The sequence below is a fragment of the Diabrotica undecimpunctata genome, chromosome 1, assembly GCF_040954645.1.
Source record: "Diabrotica undecimpunctata isolate CICGRU chromosome 1, icDiaUnde3, whole genome shotgun sequence".
NCBI classification, from domain to species: Eukaryota; Metazoa; Arthropoda; class Insecta; order Coleoptera; family Chrysomelidae; genus Diabrotica; species Diabrotica undecimpunctata.
In genome coordinates this window covers 20,234,902-20,259,115 of record NC_092803.1, presented here as the reverse complement: position 1 = coordinate 20,259,115, position 24,214 = coordinate 20,234,902, and the positions used below count along the sequence as shown (strand labels likewise).

General features: G+C 32.6%; 1 protein-coding gene across 2 annotated transcripts; it reads left to right on the top strand.

Moving 5' to 3' along the window:
- The first annotated feature begins 240 nt into the window (after positions 1-240).
- LOC140438022 (uncharacterized) lies at positions 241-23,926 on the top strand. 2 transcript variants are annotated; one of them, XM_072527742.1, is made up of 4 exons: positions 241-330; positions 21,146-21,316; positions 21,370-21,537; positions 23,654-23,926. In XM_072527742.1, the coding sequence occupies exons 1-4, from the start codon at positions 274-276 to the stop codon at positions 23,813-23,815; spliced, it is 558 nt and encodes a 185-aa protein (XP_072383843.1). In that variant the 5' UTR covers positions 241-273; the 3' UTR covers positions 23,816-23,926. The 2 variants fall into 2 exon arrangements, with proteins under 2 accessions (XP_072383843.1, XP_072383847.1); XM_072527746.1 differs by having other exon boundaries at positions 268-330; positions 21,051-21,316.
- Positions 23,927-24,214: the final 288 nt, after the last annotated feature.

Sequence of the window (24,214 nt, the reverse complement as noted above, 5' to 3'; positions counted from 1 at the left end):
CAAAAGACGAGAGTATGCTTAAGCAATTAAAGAAAACTTTTTGTTACATTTTTTAATAGCGGTATCATATTTTTTAATTCTTATAATGGAAGTAAGCTATTATAAACCTTTATATAGTTGCAATCATAATTATTATCTAATTGTGCCATAATTTTACAGACATTTGAATTATTAAAAAACTATTAACTCTAGCGTGTCACAATTTGTGCTTCCGAAAATATTTTTAATGGGTTTAAACTTCGCGACTAATAGCAGCAGTTGTCTTCCTGGAAGATGAGTTTTGAAACTATTCTGAGTGCTCTTATTATTTGCGTACAATTTCATACAACCGTAAGTTACAAAAAAGATTTGATATAATCTTTTATTTTATATGTGTTGTTAAAGTTCTTGAATGGAAGAATTTTTCATCCAATTGTCTCTGGTGAAGATAATTTTATTTATTGCGGCTGTGTCCTTTGTTGTAAACCAAATCCTAAATTCGTACTTAATTTCATCCTGTGAGAGATGTTGCAAACCTTCTTCTTCTTCTTCTTCTTGCGTCTTGTATGTACGCTTTACTGTTTCTTCTTCAATATTATCCTCCTAAATTGTTTAAATTATCGCACTATTTTTTTCTTGGTCTGCCAATACTTCATCGTCTAATTGGTGACTTATCTCGTGCTATTCGTACGATACTATCATCTGCCATTCTACTAATGTGTTCGTTTCACCCTTGTTTCTGTTTTGTTACCCATTCATTTATGTTATTACCTTTTCGCTTCTCTCTCTATCCAACAGACTTTTTCCTGATATTCGTCGAAGTATTTTCATCTCTGTTGTTTCTAGTAGTCGTCTCGTTTTAGATGTGTGTGTGTGGTTGGGATATTGACTGCTAAACCTACGGTTTCATTCGCCTAATCATGTTTGACTTTGATTCTTGACAATGAATAAAATACAATCTATTAATATTTAAAATTTACATTATTAATATTTTAAAAACGATATAACTACGGCAAAATTCTACATTATACAATTGGTGAACTTACAAAACTCATATATATATATATATATATGTTATATGAGAAAATATTAACCTTGAACTAGCTTAAGTTCGCCGACTTCAGATTTCATCATCCCATTCCCATAGAAACCGCTGAGCACGCATTAGAACTTTGTACGAACCGTTGGCCAATATTCATGGGAACAGCAATTCAGCACTTCATACCAAACCTATAAATTACCATTCTCAGATGCCGGAACCACTCTTAGCTGCAACTTCGACCAGTCCAGTTATTGTAGTCATTTTAAATTAATTTAATTTTGTACTATTATTTAATATTTAATTTGTAACAAATAAAGTTCTTTTTTAAAAAGTCAAATACGTGATTAGTGATCTAACAATTGGCGCAAAGTCAGTAGGATCCGGTTAACGTTGCTAGAACACGTGTATACTCACTGGCAGCGGCGGATTCTCATCCCTTAACGGAACAAAGAATCTACGGAAGTCCTCACTCCTGTGACCTACGGAAGGAACACCTAGTGAAGCCCCTGGTAGCCGAGCAGAGAGAACAAGACAACCCTTAAAGAAGAAAGCATCTCCGAACAACCTCACTTCTGTAATCTACGGAAGGAACACCTAGTGAAGCCCCTGGTAGCTGAGCAGAGAGAACAAGGCGTCCCGATGTTCTTCTTTATGTAAGTGGATTTTGAATCATCTCGTTAATAATTTTGTTATAATAATTTACGAAATTGACTATACTGCAAGTCAATTAATCAAGATACATAAAAGAAAATACAAGTTGATTATCTAATATTTGAAATTATTGATATTTCTTTACACACTATTTTATACTGATATTTTATTGACATATTGACATATTTTTTTTTTTACTTGCTATATTTTGGTATATTTTCTCTTGATATATTTTTATTTGGTATATTTGATACATTTTTGTTGATATATTATTTGATATTTTTATATTGATACATTTTTGCCCTTTATATACCACCACATTTTTTTTTCTCCCTTATATACTGATACGTTTTATATTTCTCCATACTTCTATTTTTATTTTCGTTTAAAAATATCTCGAAAAATGCCTGAGACACGTTCCCAGACTCAACAAGAAATCGAACCATACAAGCTTTCGGAAATATTTTCTATTATCCCAGAATTTGAAGGCGATCCGATTTCTCTTTCTATATTTTTAGATGCGTGCGACTGTGCTTTTAAAATGGCCACAGGCGATCAGCGCCTTCTATTAACGATTCACGTAAAAAATAAACTCAAAGGTAAAGCTGCACAGCTTATTAATTCTAGAAAACCAATTTCTTATACAGAAATAAAACAATTACTAAATCTACATTTCGGAGACAGTAGAGACCTGACCTCCTTAATACAAGACTTACAAAGACTAAGATAACTATCTAACGAATCTCCTCTAACTTTCTTTAACCGTTTACAAGTTCTGAATGCAAAAATGCACGCCTCGATCCAAGTAGCAAATTTATCCCCAGATCAAAAAATTGCCCAATGTGACTTAATCGATACCATGGCCCTAAACACACTTTTAACCGGTTTAGAACCTCGTCTAGGACAAATTATTAGGGCTAGTAATCCAAAAGATCTCATTGAAGCAAGCAATCGTATTAGATGCGAACTTCAATTGTCATATTTTGAAGAACAAAAATCTAATTCTAGATCAACTATTCCTAAGCCCTCTCAACCAATGAGAAGACCCTCATCTCAGTTTACAAAATGTACAAATTGTGGCCGCATTGGTCATCTAAATAGTGAATGCCGCTCTTCACGTTTCGTCCAGCCAAACCAAACTTTTTCTAGGCCACACGGTTACCAAAACCAATATAATAATGGACCTAACAACTATCAAAACAATCAGAATCCTAATAGGAATCAATATTCCTCCAACAATCCAAATTTCAACCAACAGAGACCTTCCTTTTCATCTCAAAATCAAAATCGTCCATCTGTTATTCAAAGAAACCCAAACTTCCAACGGGCACATGTTTTAAACGAATACCCTGATGAAATGACGACTAACTATTATACAAACGAATACTATACAGATAATTATTATAATACCGATAATTATGAAAACTATGAAACAGATTATTATACAGAAAATAATCCACAAACTGATAACATTTACGAAACCAATAACACACAAAATTATCAGGATTTTCTTTCACTTCAGAATCAAAATCATCCTCCCAATCATACGAACCCCTCAACGGATATTACGAATATCCACGAACAAATCCAAGCACTCAACTTAGACAACTTTCACCCGAATCTCAATTTTCCCGAACAGACATTCATGTAACCCCATTTCATACAATGAGTTCCAAAAATTTATATTACATTAACGATGCTACCAACACTTTTAAACTTTTAATCGACACTGGTGCTGGAATCACTGTTTTCAAAGAAAACACAGCACGCAATTATCATAGTAGATTTCCTGAAAACGTTACTATTCAAGGTATAACCGATCAAAAATTGTTAATAACAGAATCTGTCCTGATTCCCTTCACTGACGATAATCCTCACAAAGTCTTTATTTTCAATTTAGACATTGATTTCGATGGCATAATAGGCCTAGACTTTCTAGATCATTATGAATGCGTAATAGATCTTAAATCCCGACAGTTGCATACAAATTTTAAAACTGTCACCCTTCACAAAGTAGGACACGAGACAAACACAGCTCCTAAAGACAAAACACCGACACACCCCACAGAAATAAGACAAAACGAACCTAAAATAAAAATTAAATCAGATTCTAAACAAGAATCAAATTTAAAATATCAAAACCCTATAAATGAAAAATATACTATCGTAAAAAACCGAGATCAAGACAAAAATCTTGAAAGACCAGAGAGAAAACGAATAAAAGGAAAAAACAGAATTACCATTGACAGCCGGACCGAACAAATATGCAGACTAAAATGCAACTTATCAAATACAGATGCCGTATTATCAGCTCAAGAAATAGAAAAAGTTAGATTACCTCATGCATTAGTCCATGTAGATGAAAATGGAGAATTCTTAACTTCCGTACTAAATGCTAATGCTATGCCGAAGACAATCGAATTTTCAGACATTTCAGTCGAACCTTTCAAAAATTCTGAGACAATCCTATCCTACAACGGAAATGATTTTGAAGAACCCGTAGTAGATAGAACACGAATAATTAAAGAACAACTAAGAATTGATCATCTAAATTGCGAAGAACAAGAACTAATTCTAGATATATGTACTGAATACGCAGATATATTTTATGTCGAAGGCGACAAACTGACCTTCACAAACGAAATCAAGCACAAAATCGAAACAAACAACGCTAAACCTATCTTCACTAAATCCTATAGATATCCTCAAATACATAAGGAAGAGGTAAAGACGCAAATTAATAAAATGTTAGAAGAAGGAATAATCCAGAAAAGTGTCTCGCCCTGGTCGAGTCCAGTCTGGGTCGTACCGAAGAAATTAGATGCGTCAGGAAAACAAAAATGGCGAGTTGTTATTGATTATCGAAAACTCAACGAACTCACAGTACAAGACCGTTATCCTCTACCACAAATATCAGAACTATTGGACCAACTAGGAAGATGCCAATACTTCACAACACTAGATTTAGCGTCTGGATTTCACCAGATTGAAATCGAGCCACAAGACATCCAGAAAACGGCCTTTTCCGTCCAAAATGGACATTACGAATTTGTCCGCATGCCATTCGGACTAATGAATGCTCCATCTACTTTCCAGAGAGTAATGGACAACATCCTCTTAGGAATACAAAACGAAAGATGCTTAGTGTATATGGATGACATAATTATCTACTCACCCACTATTCATGATCACATGTCACGACTAACAGAAGTTTTTAAAAGGTTACGAAAAGCAAATTTAAAAATACAGCCAGACAAGTGCGAATTTTTAAGAAAAGAAGTAGCATATTTAGGCCACCTTGTAACAGAAAATGGTGTAAAAACAAATCCAGTTAAAATATCTTGCATCAAAAACTTCCCGGAACCAAAGAACACCAAAGAAATAAAATCATTCTTAGGCTTAGCCGGTTACTATACAAGATTTATTCCAAATTTTGCCAAAATTTCTAAACCACTTACGAAACTACTTCAGAAAGACGTACCTTTTATTTTTAATTCTGATTGCAAAGAAGCCTTTAACGAACTCAAAAATATTTTAACTTCAGATCCAATACTTATATATCCCAATTTTGAGGAACCATTTTTACTAACAACTGACGCTAGTGCATTCGCAATTGGAGCCGTTCTATCGCAAGGCCCTATTGGAAAAGATTTACCCATAGCTTATGCCTCCAGAACATTATGCGGTGCCGAAACAAAATATTCGACTATAGAGAGAGAACTATTAGCTATCGTATGGGCAGTCAAACATTTTAGACCATATCTTTTTGGCCGAAAATTCACCCTGATTACCGATCATCGACCCCTTACATGGCTTTTCTCGATAAAGGATCCCGGAAGCCGATTAGCGCGTTGGCGCCTAAAACTCGAAGAATACAATTATAAAATAGAACATCGCGCAGGAAAAATAAACAGAAATGCAGATGCCCTCTCAAGGATAAAGATTAACCATTTCAAGGATTGTGCAAACTTTCAATCAAAAATCTCATTACATGCATCGAATGAAGATGACACGGAAACTCAAGAAAACGAAGACGACGATGAAGAAAATATAGAAAAAATGTCCGAAGAACTTGACAAGTTTATCGAACTGTATAGAACTAAGTCAATAATCGATTATTCTAAAATTGAAACATCGAATACGGACTTATTAGACAAATCCAACAAAAATATTGTTACATTTTTTTGGCAAAATAAACTTGAAGAACTCCACGAGAAAATAATGAATGACATATTCGAAGAAAACATGGAATATAGTAACCGAAGAATTAATATTGTACACAGCAAAACTGTAAAAGATCGAAAATATTTTATTATACCATTACCGTTTGATCCCGAACGAGTAATATCACATTTGTTTCTTCTACTTTTTGCAAATAAAGATCAATTCGATGAATCAAAAATATATTGCGTCGAAAATAATCTCGAACTACCTATCCTAGAAATATTTTCTTATATTTTTGCTGACAAAGAATTAAAATTAAGAATCTGTCAAAATATAATTAAAACAGCCAGCGAAGACGAAATCCCTCAAATTTTAGATCATTACCATTGTGGTAAAAACAATTTACATCGAGGAATAAACGAAACTGTCAGAAGAATAAAGCAGAAATACAATTGGAAGAATTTAACAAAAGATGTAGAGAAATTTGTAAAAGCATGTGAAATTTGCCAAAAAGTTAAGATTTGCAGGAAAAACTTAAGTGGACCACTAGTCATAACAGAAACTCCAAAAACACCATTCGAAAGAATAAATATGGACATATTCGAATACCCTACTAGGAACTACGCTTTAACTATTCGTGACGAATTGACAAAATTCACGCAAGCCTATCGTTTGGAAGACAAAAAGGCAGTAACAGTAGTCAAGACACTCCTACTCTTTTTTCAACACTATGGAACACCACTAAGAATTCATTGTGACTGCGGTCGAGAATTCGAGAATGCTATAATCACAGATCTATGCGAATTATACGACATTAAACTAACATTTTCTAGCGTTAACCATCCACAATCTAATGGATCTATAGAAAGGTTTCATGCCACACTCTCAGAAATGATTAGAGCAAATCAAGCCGAGAACCCAAACGATCATCCCTTCACTATACTTCCTTATGCAATAATATGCTATAACAACACAAAGAATAAGACCCACGGTTTCACACCATATGAACTTATATTTGGGCACACTGCAGGCCGACCACCAGAAACTCTATACAATCAAAAAACACTAATGAGTAAATATATTCGAGACCTGAATAACCGCATGGAATATTTTTACAAAGTAGCCAGAGCAAAAACAGAAAGACAGAAAGAAAAGGTGAAAGTAAGATTTGACGAGAATATTTCAGAACGAAGACCTGATTTTAAAATTGGTGACAAAGTTTACGTAAAAGAATCCCAAATTAAATCAAAATCGGATAATCTTTTTAATGGACCTTTCGAAATTCAAGAAGTTTTTACAAATTCCGCAATTATCCTTAACCCCAAAACTAACCAAACCTCTAAAGTAAATTTTGACAGACTCAAACCTTATTTTGAATAATTTTCCTTTACAGATTCTATGGACTCCTTCCTATCGTCCAATCCCAAATTCTCCTCACTCCAATTAATAACACAATTGGAATATTTTTTCATGAAAAAGGAACTATACGAATATCTAATGACAAATGGACTTTACTTGTCTAAGAATTATTACCTATCAAAACTACAATATCCAATAATGACAGAATTTTGGAAAACCTGTTAGAAAAATTTATTAACGTGGATACACCGAGAAAACTTGCCTTTCAAGCCGAAGTACAGACACATGTTAGTCTGCTAAAACAAATCTCAAACTCCGTTAATTTAAAATATAAAGAAATAACCTCTGACACAGTACCTTATAATAAACGCCTAAAACGCGGTTTAGTAAATGGTATTGGAACAATCTGGAAATCTATTACTGGAAATTTAGACGCCTCTGATGGCGAATACTTTAATAAATGTATAAATAAGATAAATTCCGATGAAACTCAAATTGAAAATCTCCTAAAAAATCAAATATCTGTTACCACTTCAGTTATAAGAACTTTCAACACTACAATTCAAAAATTGCAAATAGACGAAGAAACTTTTAACAAAGACTTAAAAACTATCGAGACTACACTTCTGGACATTAATAATGACATCTCCTTTTACCAAGCACAATTACAAATACTAGATTTATGTGAGTCCTTAATGGAAAGCTACGTATTTTTAGAAAATTATTTAAATGATATACTAAATTCTATCACATTCTCTCGCCTGCAAATTCTACATAGTTCTATTATTTCGCCCATAGACTTAATGGACGCATTAAAAGAAATCTCACAGTCATTACAAAATAACGTATTGCATCTACCCACTTATATGTCAAATATAGCTCAGTATATTGACATAATAAAACTGCAAGCTTATCAGCTTGATTCAAAAATTGTTTTCGTCCTCGAAATTCCCTTAGTTGATCCCGAAATATTCACCTTGTATCAATTATATTCAATACCAATATTAGATAATCAAACTGGTTTTCATCATATACTTTCAACTGTTCATAAATACATAGCGCGAGATGATGATTCAATTTCATATGTCTTACCCATGGACACCGAAAATTGTAAACAAATCAGTCAAAACCAAAGAATGTGTACAGACATTCTTCCGTATCCCATAGACACAGATGCTATATGTGAAGCCCAGCTTTTGAAACCTCTCAGCAACTTACCAAAAACTTGCCAGATGTCCATGCTCTTGGCACAAGGTTACAATGTACAAGAAATTGACCGAAATTTATGGTTACTAACCATTTCCAATCCATTACCAGTAACAATCAAATGTGCAAGAAAAGACGTCACTACACAAATAATCAAAACAAATTCAATCTTAAGATTAATTCCCGAATGTATTGCATTCATCGGCAGTACCAGAATTCATGCTAGAGACCAAATTGAGAAATATACAAATATCACGTATAGAAGTCACCCAGTTAACGTACCCTACAGATGCTGTGACCATTTTGAGACAAAGAGTCACCTATCAAAATTGAAACCACTAAAACTCAGTAAGATCAACGTAGATGACTTAAATATTGCACAACACAAATTGGACCAATATTCAGAAGAACTGGACCATATCATGAGCCAATCATTCATTGAGGAACATCTACCCTTATTCACTATATCAACCTTATCCCTGATTATTATCCTAGTTATCTTATACCTTTTCTGCAAATACCGAACCAAAATATTCCCAAAAATTGCAATCTCCTTGTCCCAGGATCAGCGTCCAACTTCATTACCACGCAGAAATTCCATTAGACAGAAACTTCAGGGCTTAGCCTCCTTCAGAAGAAGACCCAATGTCCAACAAAAAGCGAAGCAGAAACACCAATTACTCTGTAAAAGTCAAAGCAATGGCATTGACTTTTCACTAATAAGGGGAGCTGTTATATGAGAAAATATTAACCTTGAACTAGCTTAAGTTCGCCGACTTCAGATTTCATCATCCCATTCCCATAGAAACCGCTGAGCACGCATTAGAACTTTGTACGAACCGTTGGCCAATATTCATGGGAACAGCAATTCAGCACTTCATACCAAACCTATAAATTACCATTCTCAGATGCCGGAACCACTCTTAGCTGCAACTTCGACCAGTCCAGTTATTGTAGTCATTTTAAATTAATTTAATTTTGTACTATTATTTAATATTTAATTTGTAACAAATAAAGTTCTTTTTTAAAAAGTCAAATACGTGATTAGTGATCTAACATATATATATATATATATATATATATATATATATATATATATATATACGCTGTCACTATTTTTCCGGGTTTGACTCCGCGTTGTACAACGCGGAGTCAAACCCGGAAAAATAGTGACAGCACATATAGCTCCCGCGGAAACCTCAAAACAAACATATATATATATATATATATATATATATATATATATATATATATATATATATATATATATATATATATATATATATATATGTATATATATGTATATATATATATATATATATATATATATATATATATATATATATATATATATATATATATATATTTTATTACAATTTTATACAATTTTGTATACAATTTTCTAGTATATAGTACTGTAGTAGGTATCCAGTCTCGATTCCATGCATCCAGTGCCCAGTGGTTATGTTTCTCCAGTATTATCCAGATCCGCAAGCAGTGGTTTTTTATTTATTTATTTTTTTTTATTTATTTATTTTTTATTTTCAATATTTTTTGTGTATCTCTTTTTTTTATTATTAATATTGTTTATTATTATTATTTTTTTTTGTTGATATGCTTTTTTATATTTTGTTTTGTCTTTTTTTTCATTTATGTACAAGTTTTGGTATACATTGGTCTTTATAAACTATTGTTTCATATTCTTATTTTTAAACCACTTATGTATTGATATAGCAACTTATAAACTTCTAAATTGTTAGAAACTATTAACCCATAAAGGTTGATGGGTTTTACTAAAATTTTTATTTTCATAATGGCTTCCATAAAAATTTTATTCTTTATTCTATTTTTACTACAATTTAATATCATATGTTCTAGTGTGCCATATCCTCCACATTCGCAGTTTGGGGAATTTACAATTTTTAATTTAATCGTCGCAATGATAATCGACGCGGTTCAATCCAGAAGACAGTTGAGTTTAAAATTATTTCTTGTAATAGTATTAATCTTAACTTCTTCCTTCTTCTTCCTTCTTGTATGTAGGCTTTAAAGCCTGTTTCTTCTACAATATTAGCTTCCTAAATTGTTTAAATTATCGCACCATCTTTTTTTTGGTCTGCCAATACTTCTTCGTCCATTTGGTGACTTATCTCGTGCTATTCGTACTATCCTATCCTCTGCCATTCTAATAATGTGTTCGTTCCAGTCCTGTTTCTATTTTGTCACCCATCCTTTTATGTCTTCTATATTGCATGCTCTTCTTAAATTTTCTCTTCTCTCCCTATTCAACAGACTTTTCCCTAATATTCGTCGAAGTATTTTCATCTCTGTTGTTTCTAATAGTCGTCTCGTTTTAGATGTGTCAGGTCTTGTCTCCGCCATGTATGTAAATATAGGTCTAATTGCTGCTTTATAGATTCTTGTTTTTGTGTCTTGTCTTAGGTGTTTGTTCTTCCAAATTGTGTCATTAAGAGATCCCGGCGTTTTACTTGCTTTAAAGCTTTGTTGTCGTACTTCTTCTTCAACACCTCCGTAACTAGTTATATCTATTCCCAGATATCTAAACCTGATTCCTGCTTTATTATTTACCCAACAATTTAGATTTTACATTTGATTTGTTGGATTTCTTTGTTCCCCATTCTGTAACCATGACCTTTACGTACTGCTTGTATTATTTCGTCCATTATTATATTAAAGAGAAGTGGGCTTAACGAATCACCCTGTTTGACTCTGGTCCTGGTGACTTTCTATTTTTAAGTGAATTTATGGCTATCTCTACTTCCTGAAAACTGATTTCTATTTCGTGTCTTAATTAAGGTACGTTATTGTGTTGATTATTATTTTTCTTTCCTTTAAACAGTTCTGGACAGATTCGAACGTAGCTATGAGGTCCGAATCATTTTTTAATGCCCCTTTGTCCGCTTATTGTCGATCGACGATGATAAATATAATAAAAATTGAAGTTGTGGAGTAAAAGTGCTGGTTTTATTGAAAGCTACTATATATTACACTATATGATGATGTTAAGGTAACTCTCTATAATAGACTGTGCGCACATGAGCTCAAATTCCCAATTTATAATCTCACAAAAAATTCATACCTCAGCACAGAGGTTATTGCTTCTATGATACTAACCAACTTTGAACTATTAGCTTACATTACAATTTAATCTAGGTCATCGTTGCAACACTTAAAAATTTCAATTAGAAAAATATATTATTCGACAATTCATTAACAGGTGAAGGGACTTTAATTATTAAAATATTACTCGATATCATTTTCACAATGTTTGAATTATACACGGTGAAATTATAAAATGTTAAGAAGTTAAGAATAATGTGAGATTACAAATTAAGGGATTAATTTGTGATTGAACAAGTATCAATCCCATTCGTTTGCTGGTATGTCATTGTATTCCTTCAATTCTGCCATTTCTTTTCGTTCTTTTCTTATAAATCTCCATATTTGTTTTTGTGTACCGTAGAAGCCGCTTTCCATCCTTTTTGTAAACTGTTCCCAGTGTTCATTTTTTGTTCTTCTCGCCAACTGCTTTGTTTCATTTTGTATTCTTCTATAAGTGTCAGGGGATTCTGGAGTATTATATGTTTTGTACTTCGTTTAGGCCTCTCGTTTCTCTTAACATTTCTCTTTTATTACTTTTTCTGAACCATAGTGTATTGTTGTTGTTTCTTTTGTTCAGTATGACTTTGCGTTTTCCTATTTTCCTAGAGTTTCTTTTGCTGCTTCCTCAATGTTGTTTTTAATTTTCTTCCAGCTTGTTTATATCTTCAATGTCGTCTATTTGTTTTAGCTGTATCTTCTGTGCTAGCCTCCTTTGGTACATTTCTCTTGTAAAGTCGTTCCACAGTGATTCTACATTGAATTTTTTTTTCGGTGATTTCTTGTAGAAAATGTTTTGGTGTTATTTTTATTCTTATTTTTGCTAGTACTAGTTTATATTCCCTCCCTGCGTCTGCTGAGTTTAAATTGGATATCTAGAGTGGGCAAATGAAATCCTCAAATTCTTTAGCCACGATATTCGTTATGTACGATGTACTTTATCTTGTACGATTGATTAGTAGTACGAGTACTACTAAAGGTTGTACTTTTGTTGGTTGTGTCTTTGGATAGCTTGGACACTTTGATAAACGCTGCCCTTTCAATTTTTATTCTGCGAAATGCTGCGATATATTAACAAATGTTTTGAAATAGCCTACTTCCAAAAATGCTAAAATGCAGCAGACACTAACGAATAACCCAAAACGGACATTATACGAACTTAACCCAAAATAGAGAAGATTTGCAATGAATTTACCTCTAAACAGTGTGGATCCTTAGTCGGGTAAATGCTTAACCAAATTCGAGCGTCCATGGAGTCTAAGAACGATGCTACTCCGTTTTAAAAGTAAATATTCGTTCTTTATCCCATTATTTAGTTGGTAACAAAATAAACATTCTTTATTATTCATTAGTTCTGTTAGAGTAAGTATATTTTATTTCGTTTTGCTGATTGGACCTGTATTATTTGTAATTAACTACTTACATAGTAATACATTAAAAATATGATTAAGAAAAAATAAACTGTCAACTATCTGAATTTTGCGTGTACTTTAGTTTGTCCCCTTTTATAATTGTAAGGGCTCGTATGAGATGGAAGGCATCCGTAAATACGTATTCCTGACTATTTGGTCATCATAAGTACGGTGCAGCCAAGTTAGAATAGGAGAACATTAACTTAACAAAAGGATCTATACAGGATTAATGAGACCAATTTTTAGTAAAAGGGTTAGAAGACCCTGAGGTTTCCAGAGCAACAACTAACAATATTCGCGGAGAAAGCTATAGCTACCTGAGGAATGGAAAGCCAGATGTGTAATATGTTTAAAATATGTTGGAACTGGTAAAATAAGTTCTACATCTGCGGATAGGTCTGCTGGTTCTTCTTTTTTGTCTCTTCTGTGGTTAGTAGTTCTCTTTCCGGTTCTAAATTTTTTTTGCGCTCATTAAAATGTGTGTGTTCAGATAAATCCGAGATGGTTTCATTGAAATTATCGTTATCCGGTTTGTTCAAGAAATCATCGAGATTATCAGGCAGTAGTTGAACTTTATTTAAATCGAAGGGATTAGATTCACCCTTATCTGCATAGAAGGACATGGACATAGGATCTGATTCTTTATTTAAAATATGCAAGTCTTGGCTTGAGTCATTAAAAGTACTCTTAAGAGTGGCCGTTGATTCATCGCCATGGACGGCCTTAGTCGACAAAGCTTTAAATTGGTCCAAAAGTTTGGGAGTAAAAGGAGCTGCATTATTAGGGTCAAAGTGAAATTCATCGTTTTGGAAAACCTTTTTAGGTGTGGTGACCGGTTGGAACTCATAGAATTCGTCGATATTTTCGCCATTTAAGATGTTCTCCATATTTTTATGGCCATTGGTATCGATTTTACTAGGTCTGGATTTCACTTCCTTTGCGAAATCTTTAGGATTAGGCATGTTGATATCTACATATTTTGCTTTGCAAGGCAATTGTGATACGATTTGGTCGTTGATTAGCATGCAACAAGTGGGATATGGAACACTCCTCGTCGGTGATACTGGAACAAATTCTGCAGCATTTGGGTTCAGCTGAGACATTGTATCGTCCTCTTCGGGGATGTCAGCAACCTTATTCTCTTGCTGCAGCGAAACGTTTTCTTTATTTGCTTCGTCGCCTTTGAAGTCATTCCACTCGTCTTCGGATTCGCTATTAGCTTAGTTTTCCACTAGTCCACTGACATCGTGAACAGCATCTGCAGGTGGAGTCGGCGTTTCTTCCCTTGCCAATCTTTCCTCCTCTTCGAATTTATCTCTGCTTTCTCGTTTCCGCAAGCTCTTCTCCATTTCGAGTGCTGCTTTTTCTTGGTGTTCCATGAATGGGTTAAACACAGCTTTATCTCCTAAGAAATTGTTATTTGGAGATGGCGGAAACGCTTTCTAGAAGTTCTTTGCAATAGATTCTTTAGGACCTGGTGAAAGAAGGTCATCTAAAGCATCAACATCTGTTTTTGGTCCGAAATTCTCGTCATCGAAATCCGAAGCCGATCGTTTTCCATTTGACTTTTCGGTTGAAAAGAAGTCAGAACTTTGTAAGTCGGTACAGTTTTGTTTATAGTTATCCGTAAGATTCAATTGCATATTGCGTAATGATAATGTCAGTGTTGGCGCCATTGGACATACTGAAGGAGTTATTTGAATTGTCGAAGCTCGCCTCCATAGTTATACGAACTAAATTGCGGTTCGACCAGTGGGCTGCTATTTTAGAAGGTTCTCGTAAAAACACCACTATCGCAAAGATGTTATCCGTTGAGCCTTGTTCTTTCGCTAAATGGACTAAGCGCTGATTGATTCTGTCTGTGTAGTGAGGTGTGCTAGAAAAATACTTGATGAATTATGAGGAAAATCAGCTTATACTTCGGCTCAAACTTTAGAATTTTTTATAACTATTGGTTCAATGTGATATGTGGACTTAGGCAAATATGCAAATTGCATATTTTGCATATAATGCATAAAAAATGCAAAAATGTCAAATTTTGCATATTTTTATAAAAGTGAGCATAAAGTGCATATAATTTGAAAATAATAAAAATAAAAGTTTATTCAAACTTACAGATAGCATAAAAATGCCAATATTTAATTTTGTTTTATAATCACTTGGTATTCAAATTCTTTCAGTTCAAAAGACAGTGGCTTTTTGTCACGTTTTGTCCTGAAATTTGGGAAAGGGTTTGTGTTTGCCAGTTTATGTCTCTAGGTAAAAATTTTTATTTTGACGATCAGTTTCACTTGGTTTCACTTTTGTTGTAAAATTGGAGGCGTAAACAACGTGTACTTCTAATTGTGAATAATTATTGTGCTTTGAAAATGCCGAAAATAAGCAATGTTTCAACTTGGATAAAACCTTACAAAGAGCTATCTATGGATATGGATAAAGTTTATTGTTCATGTTGTGGCAAAACCGTAAATACGTACTTATTATTTTTTATTTTATTTTAAAAATTTACAAGCTAATATTTTTTTTCTGACAATAGAATAGTTTGCTTTACACTAAATTAATTAAGTGCTTTTAATTTATGCTCACAGTATTTTTTCTTTAAATGTAAACAGAAAAGGCTATTGTAAATATTTGGGGGTTCTTCCTTCTTGCACAGTAATTTCTTGACATTTTCAAGATTACTACAACGATTTTTATTTGATTTAATTTAAATATTTTAATTGTTATGCAAAAACGGTTCATTTTTAGTTTATTTCTACAATCTTAAATTTTAAAAATAGGTACAACTAAAGAATATATTTATATTCTTTTTTAGATTTCATCTGAAAAAAAATTTCAAATAGATCAGCATGACAGAACCGCGAAAAATGTAACTAAAAAAGTAAAAACCATATCCGATGAAAAATATCAACCTTCAGTGTCCAAGTGCTTTCCGAATAAGAAACTTTTAACAAAGACTTGTGTCGTGCATTAGTATCTTCTAATATACCGTTTTCAAAATTATCTAATGAAAACTTTAGTTCTTTTTTAAAAAAATATTGCAAATACAACATTCCCAGTGAACGAACTCTAAAGAGAAATAATGTCAATTTGTTATACTCCTCAGTTATCCACAACATAAAAGCCGAAATAGGTAATAATTACTTTTACATATGTGTGGACGAGACCACTGACTCGTCAGAAAGATACATTGTGCACTTATTGATTGGTGTACTTAGCGATGAAACCTTTCCAAAATCGTATTTAATTTCCTGTAAGCAAGTGGAAAAAACCAACGCTTTAACAATATCACGGTTTCTACAAGAAGCATTAGCAAACTTTTTTCTTTCTGCGACTGTGCCTAATGATAAATTATTGCTTATTTTATCTGATGTCGCACCATTTATGGTGAAAGCAGGACAAAATTTAAGAATATTTTATCCAAACTTAATACATGTCACTTGTTTAGCGCATGGAATAAACAGAGTTGCGGAGGAAGTAAGAAAAAAATTTCCAATAGTTAACAGTTTAATAGCGAGTGTCAAAAAGGTATTTCGGAAATCACCTGTAAGAATACAATGTTACAGAGATATGCTTCCTGCTGTTCTACTGCCAACGCAACCCATTTTAACACGTTGGGGAACATGGTTGGAAGCAGCTAATTTCTATGCTGATCATTTTGTTGATTAAAAAGAAATAATTTACCTTTTAACAGATGATAGTTGCCAATCTTTATTGGAAGCTAAGCAAGCCTTCCAAAATAACATCCTCCAACAGAAACTGTCATTCATAAAATCAAATTATAGTTTTGTCCAGAAAACTCAATTAGAATCCTCCAAATTATCATTGTTAGAGAGTACAGATTTAATAAAAGAATTTGAGTCATTGTGTCAAAACAAAAGTCATTGTGTCATTGTTAAAGGTACTATTGGAAAGAAAATTTGTCAAAAATTTAAAGTGACCATGGAAAAAAATAGTGGTTACCAGGTTCTTTCTGAAGTGGTTCAAGTACTAGCTGAGACATTTTCCAAACCACTTAATTTAGAACCATCTATTATAGTAAATTTGAAAAATGCCCCAGTTACATCAGTTAATGTCGAAAGAAGTATTTATATTTACAAATATATGTATTCAGATAGAAGCCATAAGAAAATTTTGAACATCATTTGATAATCTATTGTTACCACAATTCAAAATAATATTTATATGTTAAAATAATTGTATATGTTATGTACTTATAATATTGTACGTATTTTTGTAAATAAAAAAATATTATAAATATTTTTATTATATGCATATTTTCTAGATAAATATGCATATTTTGCATAAAACACTGCATATTTTTACATAAAATACTGCATATTTATGCGCATATTTCATACTTCTTTATTTGCATATTTGCCTAAGTCTAGTGATATGTAATAACAGTAAACACACAAATAATTTAACATAATGAAATTTAATGTTTAAAAAATGCAAGTGAATAGTAAAAAAGATAAAAAATATTGGCAACAAGTAAAAAAACTATGGTATATAAGATAACTGCAGCAGAAAGTCTTCGAAGATACTGTCAAGTAACAAGAGGAAATAAAAAATAAATGAGAAAATAAAACAGAGCATAGGTAGGAGCACACTGCTAAAAATTATAGAATGAAACCTATCTTTACTACAGGTAAAAGGAGATAATATCGACCTAGACGTTCCTGAAAAACAATAAAGATAAATGTTTAAAGTTGAACTAGGAAAGAAAGTAAAAACAGTAATATCCCTACATATATATTAAAAAATTGGAAAGAAAGAAGTAATGATTCGCCGTTTTTCAAAATTATAAAAGATATTTGAACAGAAAACATATACACTGATTGGAGTAAGGAGCAAAAAATAATTATTAAAGCGATACTTCTATACTGGCGTTGTTTTACTTTTTCCTCTATAGTAAAATACTGAGGCAAGCGTCACGGAACTAGCGTCACAAGATGGCGTTGTCACAGAACTAGCGTCACAAGGTGACGTCGACACGGAACTAGCGCCACAAAATGGTGTCGTCACGGGTACCGTCACAAAATAGGGGTTCTTCACATTGATTCACTACTCTCGATCAATTTGGTTCTAGTCATCATATATTTATTCTACAGATAATAAATGAGAAGTAAAAAATTAAAAGAAAATTTCAAAAGTCATAAATGTCATTCGATTAATAACAATATTGAATCATCTGTTTAAATTTTTAAGACACTTCTATTTTTAAAATAATTTCATATAAATACAATTATTATTTTTAAATGTTTTATTTAGTTTATATAATAATTAAATTTACTAGCAAATAATGATATTTATTTATATTTTATTATAATTTAATATTTCGTTTGAATTTTACAAGTCTGTCAGAAATAAACAATAATTCTTTGAATTATTTGAATATAATATAATTTGTTTAAAATATAAATAAAAAATAAATAATAAAATTACTTCAATTTTAAAAATATTCTTTAAATTTTAAATATATGTAGAAAACAAAGTATAACACACTTCGGGCTAGTCTACTGTGCCATCTACTGTAACCTCTTTTTTTATAAAAATTAAGACCCAAAAAGCACCAACAACTAAAAAAAGCTATAAGTTCAGTTGATAAAATAGCTTTCGTGGTAATAATTGTACATTTCGGCGCGTTTAATCGAACTTAGTGGGTGTTTATTTATGCTTTCTATTGTTTGCTTTTATATTTATTTTTTTACACTGTTTACAGTTTGCTGTCTAATTTTCAGTTTTACAAACAATGTCGAGTTCTACAGATTCTGCCGAGGAATTAACTCCAAAAAAGCGTTCAAAATTACGTGCATTTAGTAGTACGGAAAAAAGCGTTATATATAATATTTATAAATCGACAACGGAATCGCGTCCTGAAGCTTTAATATCGGAAATAGTTAAACAAACTGCTTCTACCAGCGGAGTAGGTGAAGCTTCTGTGTACAGAATTATTAGGGAACAGAAAAGTACAGGAGGATTTTCTTCACCGAAAAAGAACAAACCCAGAAAAACCATACTTCACAAAATAGACGATTTTGATAAAACTGCTATTCGTCGAATTGTACATCAATTTTTTTTTCGCAACGAAATACCAACTATAGACAAAGTTCTTGCAGCTGTTAACGACGACGAAAGCTTGCCAAATTTTAAACGCAGTACTTTCCATAAATTTCTAAAATTATTAGATTATTAGATTTTAAATACAGGGGTAGGGGTAGAAACAGTGCTTTATTAGAACGAGAAGAGATTATTTTATGGAGGCGAAATTTTTTAAAATCCATTAAAAAATTTCGGGAGGAAAACAGGAAAATTTATTATTTAGATGAAACATGGGTAAATGCAGGACATACAAAATCTCATGTGTGGGTTGACGAAACGGTGAAATCTTCCAGGCAGGCGTTTTTGTCAGGTCTCTCAGCAAGTCTCAAAAATCCATCTGGCAAAGGAAAAAGACTGATTCTTACACATATTGGGAGTGAAACAGGTTTTGTAGAAGGTGGCCTATGGACGTTTGAATCAAAAAAGAGTGGCGACTATCACGAGGAAATGAACTCAGACGGTTTTGAAAAGTGGTTTGCAAATATTTTGCCCCTTTTAGAAGACAACTGTGTCATAGTTCTCGATAATGCTCCTTACCATTCGCGAAAAAGTGAGGAAGTACCGACTACAGCATAGATAAAGCAAAAAATAAAAGACTGGTTACGATCAAAAAATATCGACTTCGATGAGGACATGCTTAAAGTTGAACTCTTACAATTAGTGGCACCGCGTAAGGCTGAATATAACAAATATGTTATCGATGAACTCGCAAAAGCTCAAAATAAAACCGTTTTACGTTTGCCACCCTACCATTGCGAGCTCAATCCTATTGAGCTGATTTGGTCTGATGCTAAAAATTTTGTTGCTGCCAACAACAAGACTTTCAAATTTGCAGATGTTAAAATCATGTTAAACTGTGTGAAGCATGTGCAGAATACAGTAGAAAAAAAGTTCTGGGAACTTGATCATATTATTGAGGTCATGGTTGAACCGTTAATTATAGAAATTGGTAGTAATGGTGATAGTGATAGTTCAAGTTTTTCCTAATTGTTTTTAACGACAACAAGGTAAGCCATCTTAGTAGCCACGTTTTTTTTCCCAAGTTAGCTATAAAACGGAAGGCGAACGATTTTTTTGGCATGTAAGCCTCGTTTGTTTGTATTTATTTTCATAGTTATCCCACTAATCTCAATTATTATTTGTAAATCTTTTTTATAAGAATAATGCATAACATACATTTTCCTCAAGTTTGATTTATTATAATTTTACCAGACTGATTAACGGAAATAGAAATAAGTGCACAAAATATAAAGGGTTTGAAAAAAAAAGTTATTTTAAATCTCATTCCATATGCATTGCAAAATGTATGTGCTCATTTTTCATAATTGTCAACAAATGGATTTAAAATCTATGTAGCACAATAAAATATAACAAATTGGCAACAGCGCAATAACAGAAGTATCGTCTAACTGTGGCTAGGGATGCATCTTTATCGTTCGACTTCTCTTCAAATACTAATTTAATGGAAGTTACAGCAGTACAGCTGTGTACAGTGTTGTCAGTTGATTTAGTATTAGTATTTAATTTAAAAATACAAACAAAGAATTGTATAATGAATATCTATTCCCAAGTTTATGACATATGGGATGAGAAAAACATTTATTGCCGACTTTGTATGTGCATTGAATCAAAAATGTTCTATTATTTAAAAATATATATTCATAAATATCACTTAATTTTCGTAATACAGATTTCGGAAAGAGATCTAAACGCCAGCCAATTAAAACGTTTATAACCCTACACGCGTATATTTCGTTGTTTACTGGCACTATCGCTTCTCGGTGGATAGAGTTTAGAATAGGTTATGCTAGTGAATACGTCATATAAAATATTGTCGACTACCTTACATATTGGTCAAACTTTCTTTAAACTAAAGATTTTTCTATTTCTTCGTATATAAGATAGTTATGCCATATCTTCTCCTGTCTGTATTTTCTTAGTGATATTCTTTCAATCTAAAACATTGTGTACCATAAATTGTTGCATTTAAAAGGAACCGTTTTTCTGTTTAGGTTAGGACTAATAACGGAAACCTTCCAATGTCCACTTGGTCATTCGAATGCAAATTTAAGTTTATTAGTTTCAAAAGTTTAAGCCAACTTTTCAGTTTACAGCAAAAACAATGTACGATATTCAGTCATTGGAAATTTGCCCTGAACCCGAGTACGCTCACATTGACAACGCCGTAAAGAAGCTCAAATTATTAAGATACAATCGAACGAGCAAAATGCTGGACATTCAACTGGCTCCAAAGCAACCTATTGATGAAACAACGGAGGTATGTATACATAAATAAGAGAATTCGAAAGCAAAATTAGTTCAATTTTGCAGGGAACGGTCCTAGCAGCGAAATGGAATAACGGAAAATGGTTATATATTCCTTTCATACCTTATTTATCAGATATATGCAGCCTCTTGTACAAACACTATCCTGAGCAAATGTCCTACATGATGATAAATTTTGGGGTGAAGAATCCTGATAGATGTCCTTTTCCTGCTGTAAGTATATGCTTTTGCATAATCTGGTGGATAATTGTATACTGATACAGTTAATAAATTTCCTTAAATTATTACAATCATTTCTAGCATCAAGTTTTACGTATTTAACCATACCACTGCCAGTTAAATCTTATCGAATATATACGGACAATATTATCACACACGCCCATGTTGGGAGTGATGGTTTTAATGACGAAGCGGTTTGAGAAACTTGAGAATAGCATTTTTAATGTGGGAAGGAAATAGAGAATTTTAACGTTGATTACCAAAAGAGTATGGAAGCTGATATTTTGAAGATTGGTTTGAAAACTCACTGATCCCAAACATGGAGCCAAATAGTGTAATAATGCTTGACAAGCCTATCATTACCGACAGCTCACTAAGATACCAAATACATCTTCAAAGAAAGATGAACTGCAAAGCTTTTTAATGGAAGCTTTTTAAACTTGGCAAAATTTTGCATTAAGCAAAAAAATATTTGCGAAATAAAACGTTTTTATGCAAAATATTCATATTCCAAAATTATACTAAATATTAAAAATAAAAATTGTAATTTACATTTTTTAAAGTCGATGAGTCGTAGACTCATTAGTTTAATGAGCCATGCCGTTAAAATACTGTTGCATATTCCTCTAAACCGAATTAACAACAAGTGCGAAGAAATAATTAGTCAAGAGCAGTTCGGGTTCCGGAGATGCCTTGGAACTAGAAAAGCACTATTTTCTATGCAAATACTCCTTCAATGATGTTGGGAGGTAAGAAAACCCGTATATATGTGCTTCATTGATTTTGAAAAGGCATTTGATCGCGTTCAGCATACCAGACTAATTACCGCCTTGCAGAGCATCCAACTAGATGAGAAAGACATCAAACTTATTGCCAAATTTTACTGGAACCAAACAGCCATTATTAATACCAACAACAGAGAATCAAAGCCAATCATTATTGAACGAGGCGTAAGACAAGGCCGTATACTATCTCCCACCCTCTTTAACGTGTATTCTGAGAATCTATTTAGGGAAGCTTTAAAAGATCAAAAAGGAATTATCATAGGAGGAGAAATAATTAACAATATACGGTACGCCGACGATACTGTGATTCTAGCTGAAAACATCGACGATCTGCAGGAGCTAATCAATAGAGTTGACATGGAATGCACAAATTGGGGACTGTCGATAAATATCGATAAAACTAAATACATGGTGACCAGTAAAGTGGATATCGGCGCAACCCAACTGATATTAAACCAACAACCGCTGCAGAGAGTTCAGAGATTCAAATACCTTGGATGTTGGATTACCCGCAATCTAGATCCATCCTTCGAAATTCGATGTAGAATTGAACAGGCAAGAAACTCATTTAAAAAATTCAAGCCTCTATTATCCAATAACTCATTAAATTTGGAAATCCGTGAAAAGTTTACAAGATGTTACGTGTGGTCTGTACTTTTGTATGGATGTGAAACTTGGACTTTAAACGCCGATACTATGAATAAAATCGAGGCGTTTGAGATGTAGTTGTATCAAAGGATACTAAAAATTCCATGGACTAGCAGAACTAGAAACGAAGAAGTTCTTCGAAGAATGGGACATCAACGAACTCTATTAAATATTGGACATATATTGGACATAATAATATCTTGGACATATAATCAGAGGACCAAGATATGAGTTCCTTCGGCTAATTCTCAACGGTCAAATCGAAGGAAAGAAATGGATAGGACGGAAGAAACTCTTTTGTTTGAGGAATTTGCGGCAGTGGACAGGTTTGACAGCGGACCAATTGCTACACGTAGCGCAAGACCGAGATCAGTATAACAATATTATAAGCATGGTAGTCGCCGACGTTCCGTAGGGATATGGCACTCTAAGAAGAAGAAAGTCGAGATACGGACAGGGCAAAAATAATTTAATATCAGTAATATTGAATTAGTTAATAACAAGTGTTTGTATAAATGCAACAATTTTCTGTTTCACAGTATAATAAATTATAATTTGCAATAAAATGTAGCTGGGCAAGTGTTTCCAGCGATCCATTATTCTAGGCTTTATAGTTAAAATTGCACACATAATAAAAATATAAAATATAAGTGATAAAAAAGATGTACATGTTTTAGGGTAACTATGCAATCCACAATTACCTGATGAACACAAAATACGAAGTCAACAGTGTATTACCAATAACTGGAAGATTTTTGTTTAAAGTGATTGTAAGAAAAATTGCAACTAAAGAAATTTTCTTTTGTCTCGAGGGAACGAGTCAACAAACAATGATGTAAGAGGATAATATTTACTTTAAAATAAATAAAAATATGTGATGTAACAAGTATTTTTTGTTGCAATTATAACAGTGTCGTCATTATGTTATTAATTTGAAAACCTCTCAATAAAATTACTTCAAAATTTTACTCTTTTACTAAGAATTGTCTTATAATATTTTAGTAAGAAATAAAAATTACAGGGTGGAACACAACCTTAAATATTAACTCGCATGTTCCTGAAACAATTTTTTTTAATTTGATCTTTATTTAAAGGAAATATAAGGAAATGTGTCTTATTTAACAACTTATTTAAAGACAAAAAATACTAAAATGTCAATTTTTGCATAAGTTGTCAAAATACGCCATGTTCTCCTCTCATATATTTTCTAATACTCTTTGTCTTAATATTATGTTATA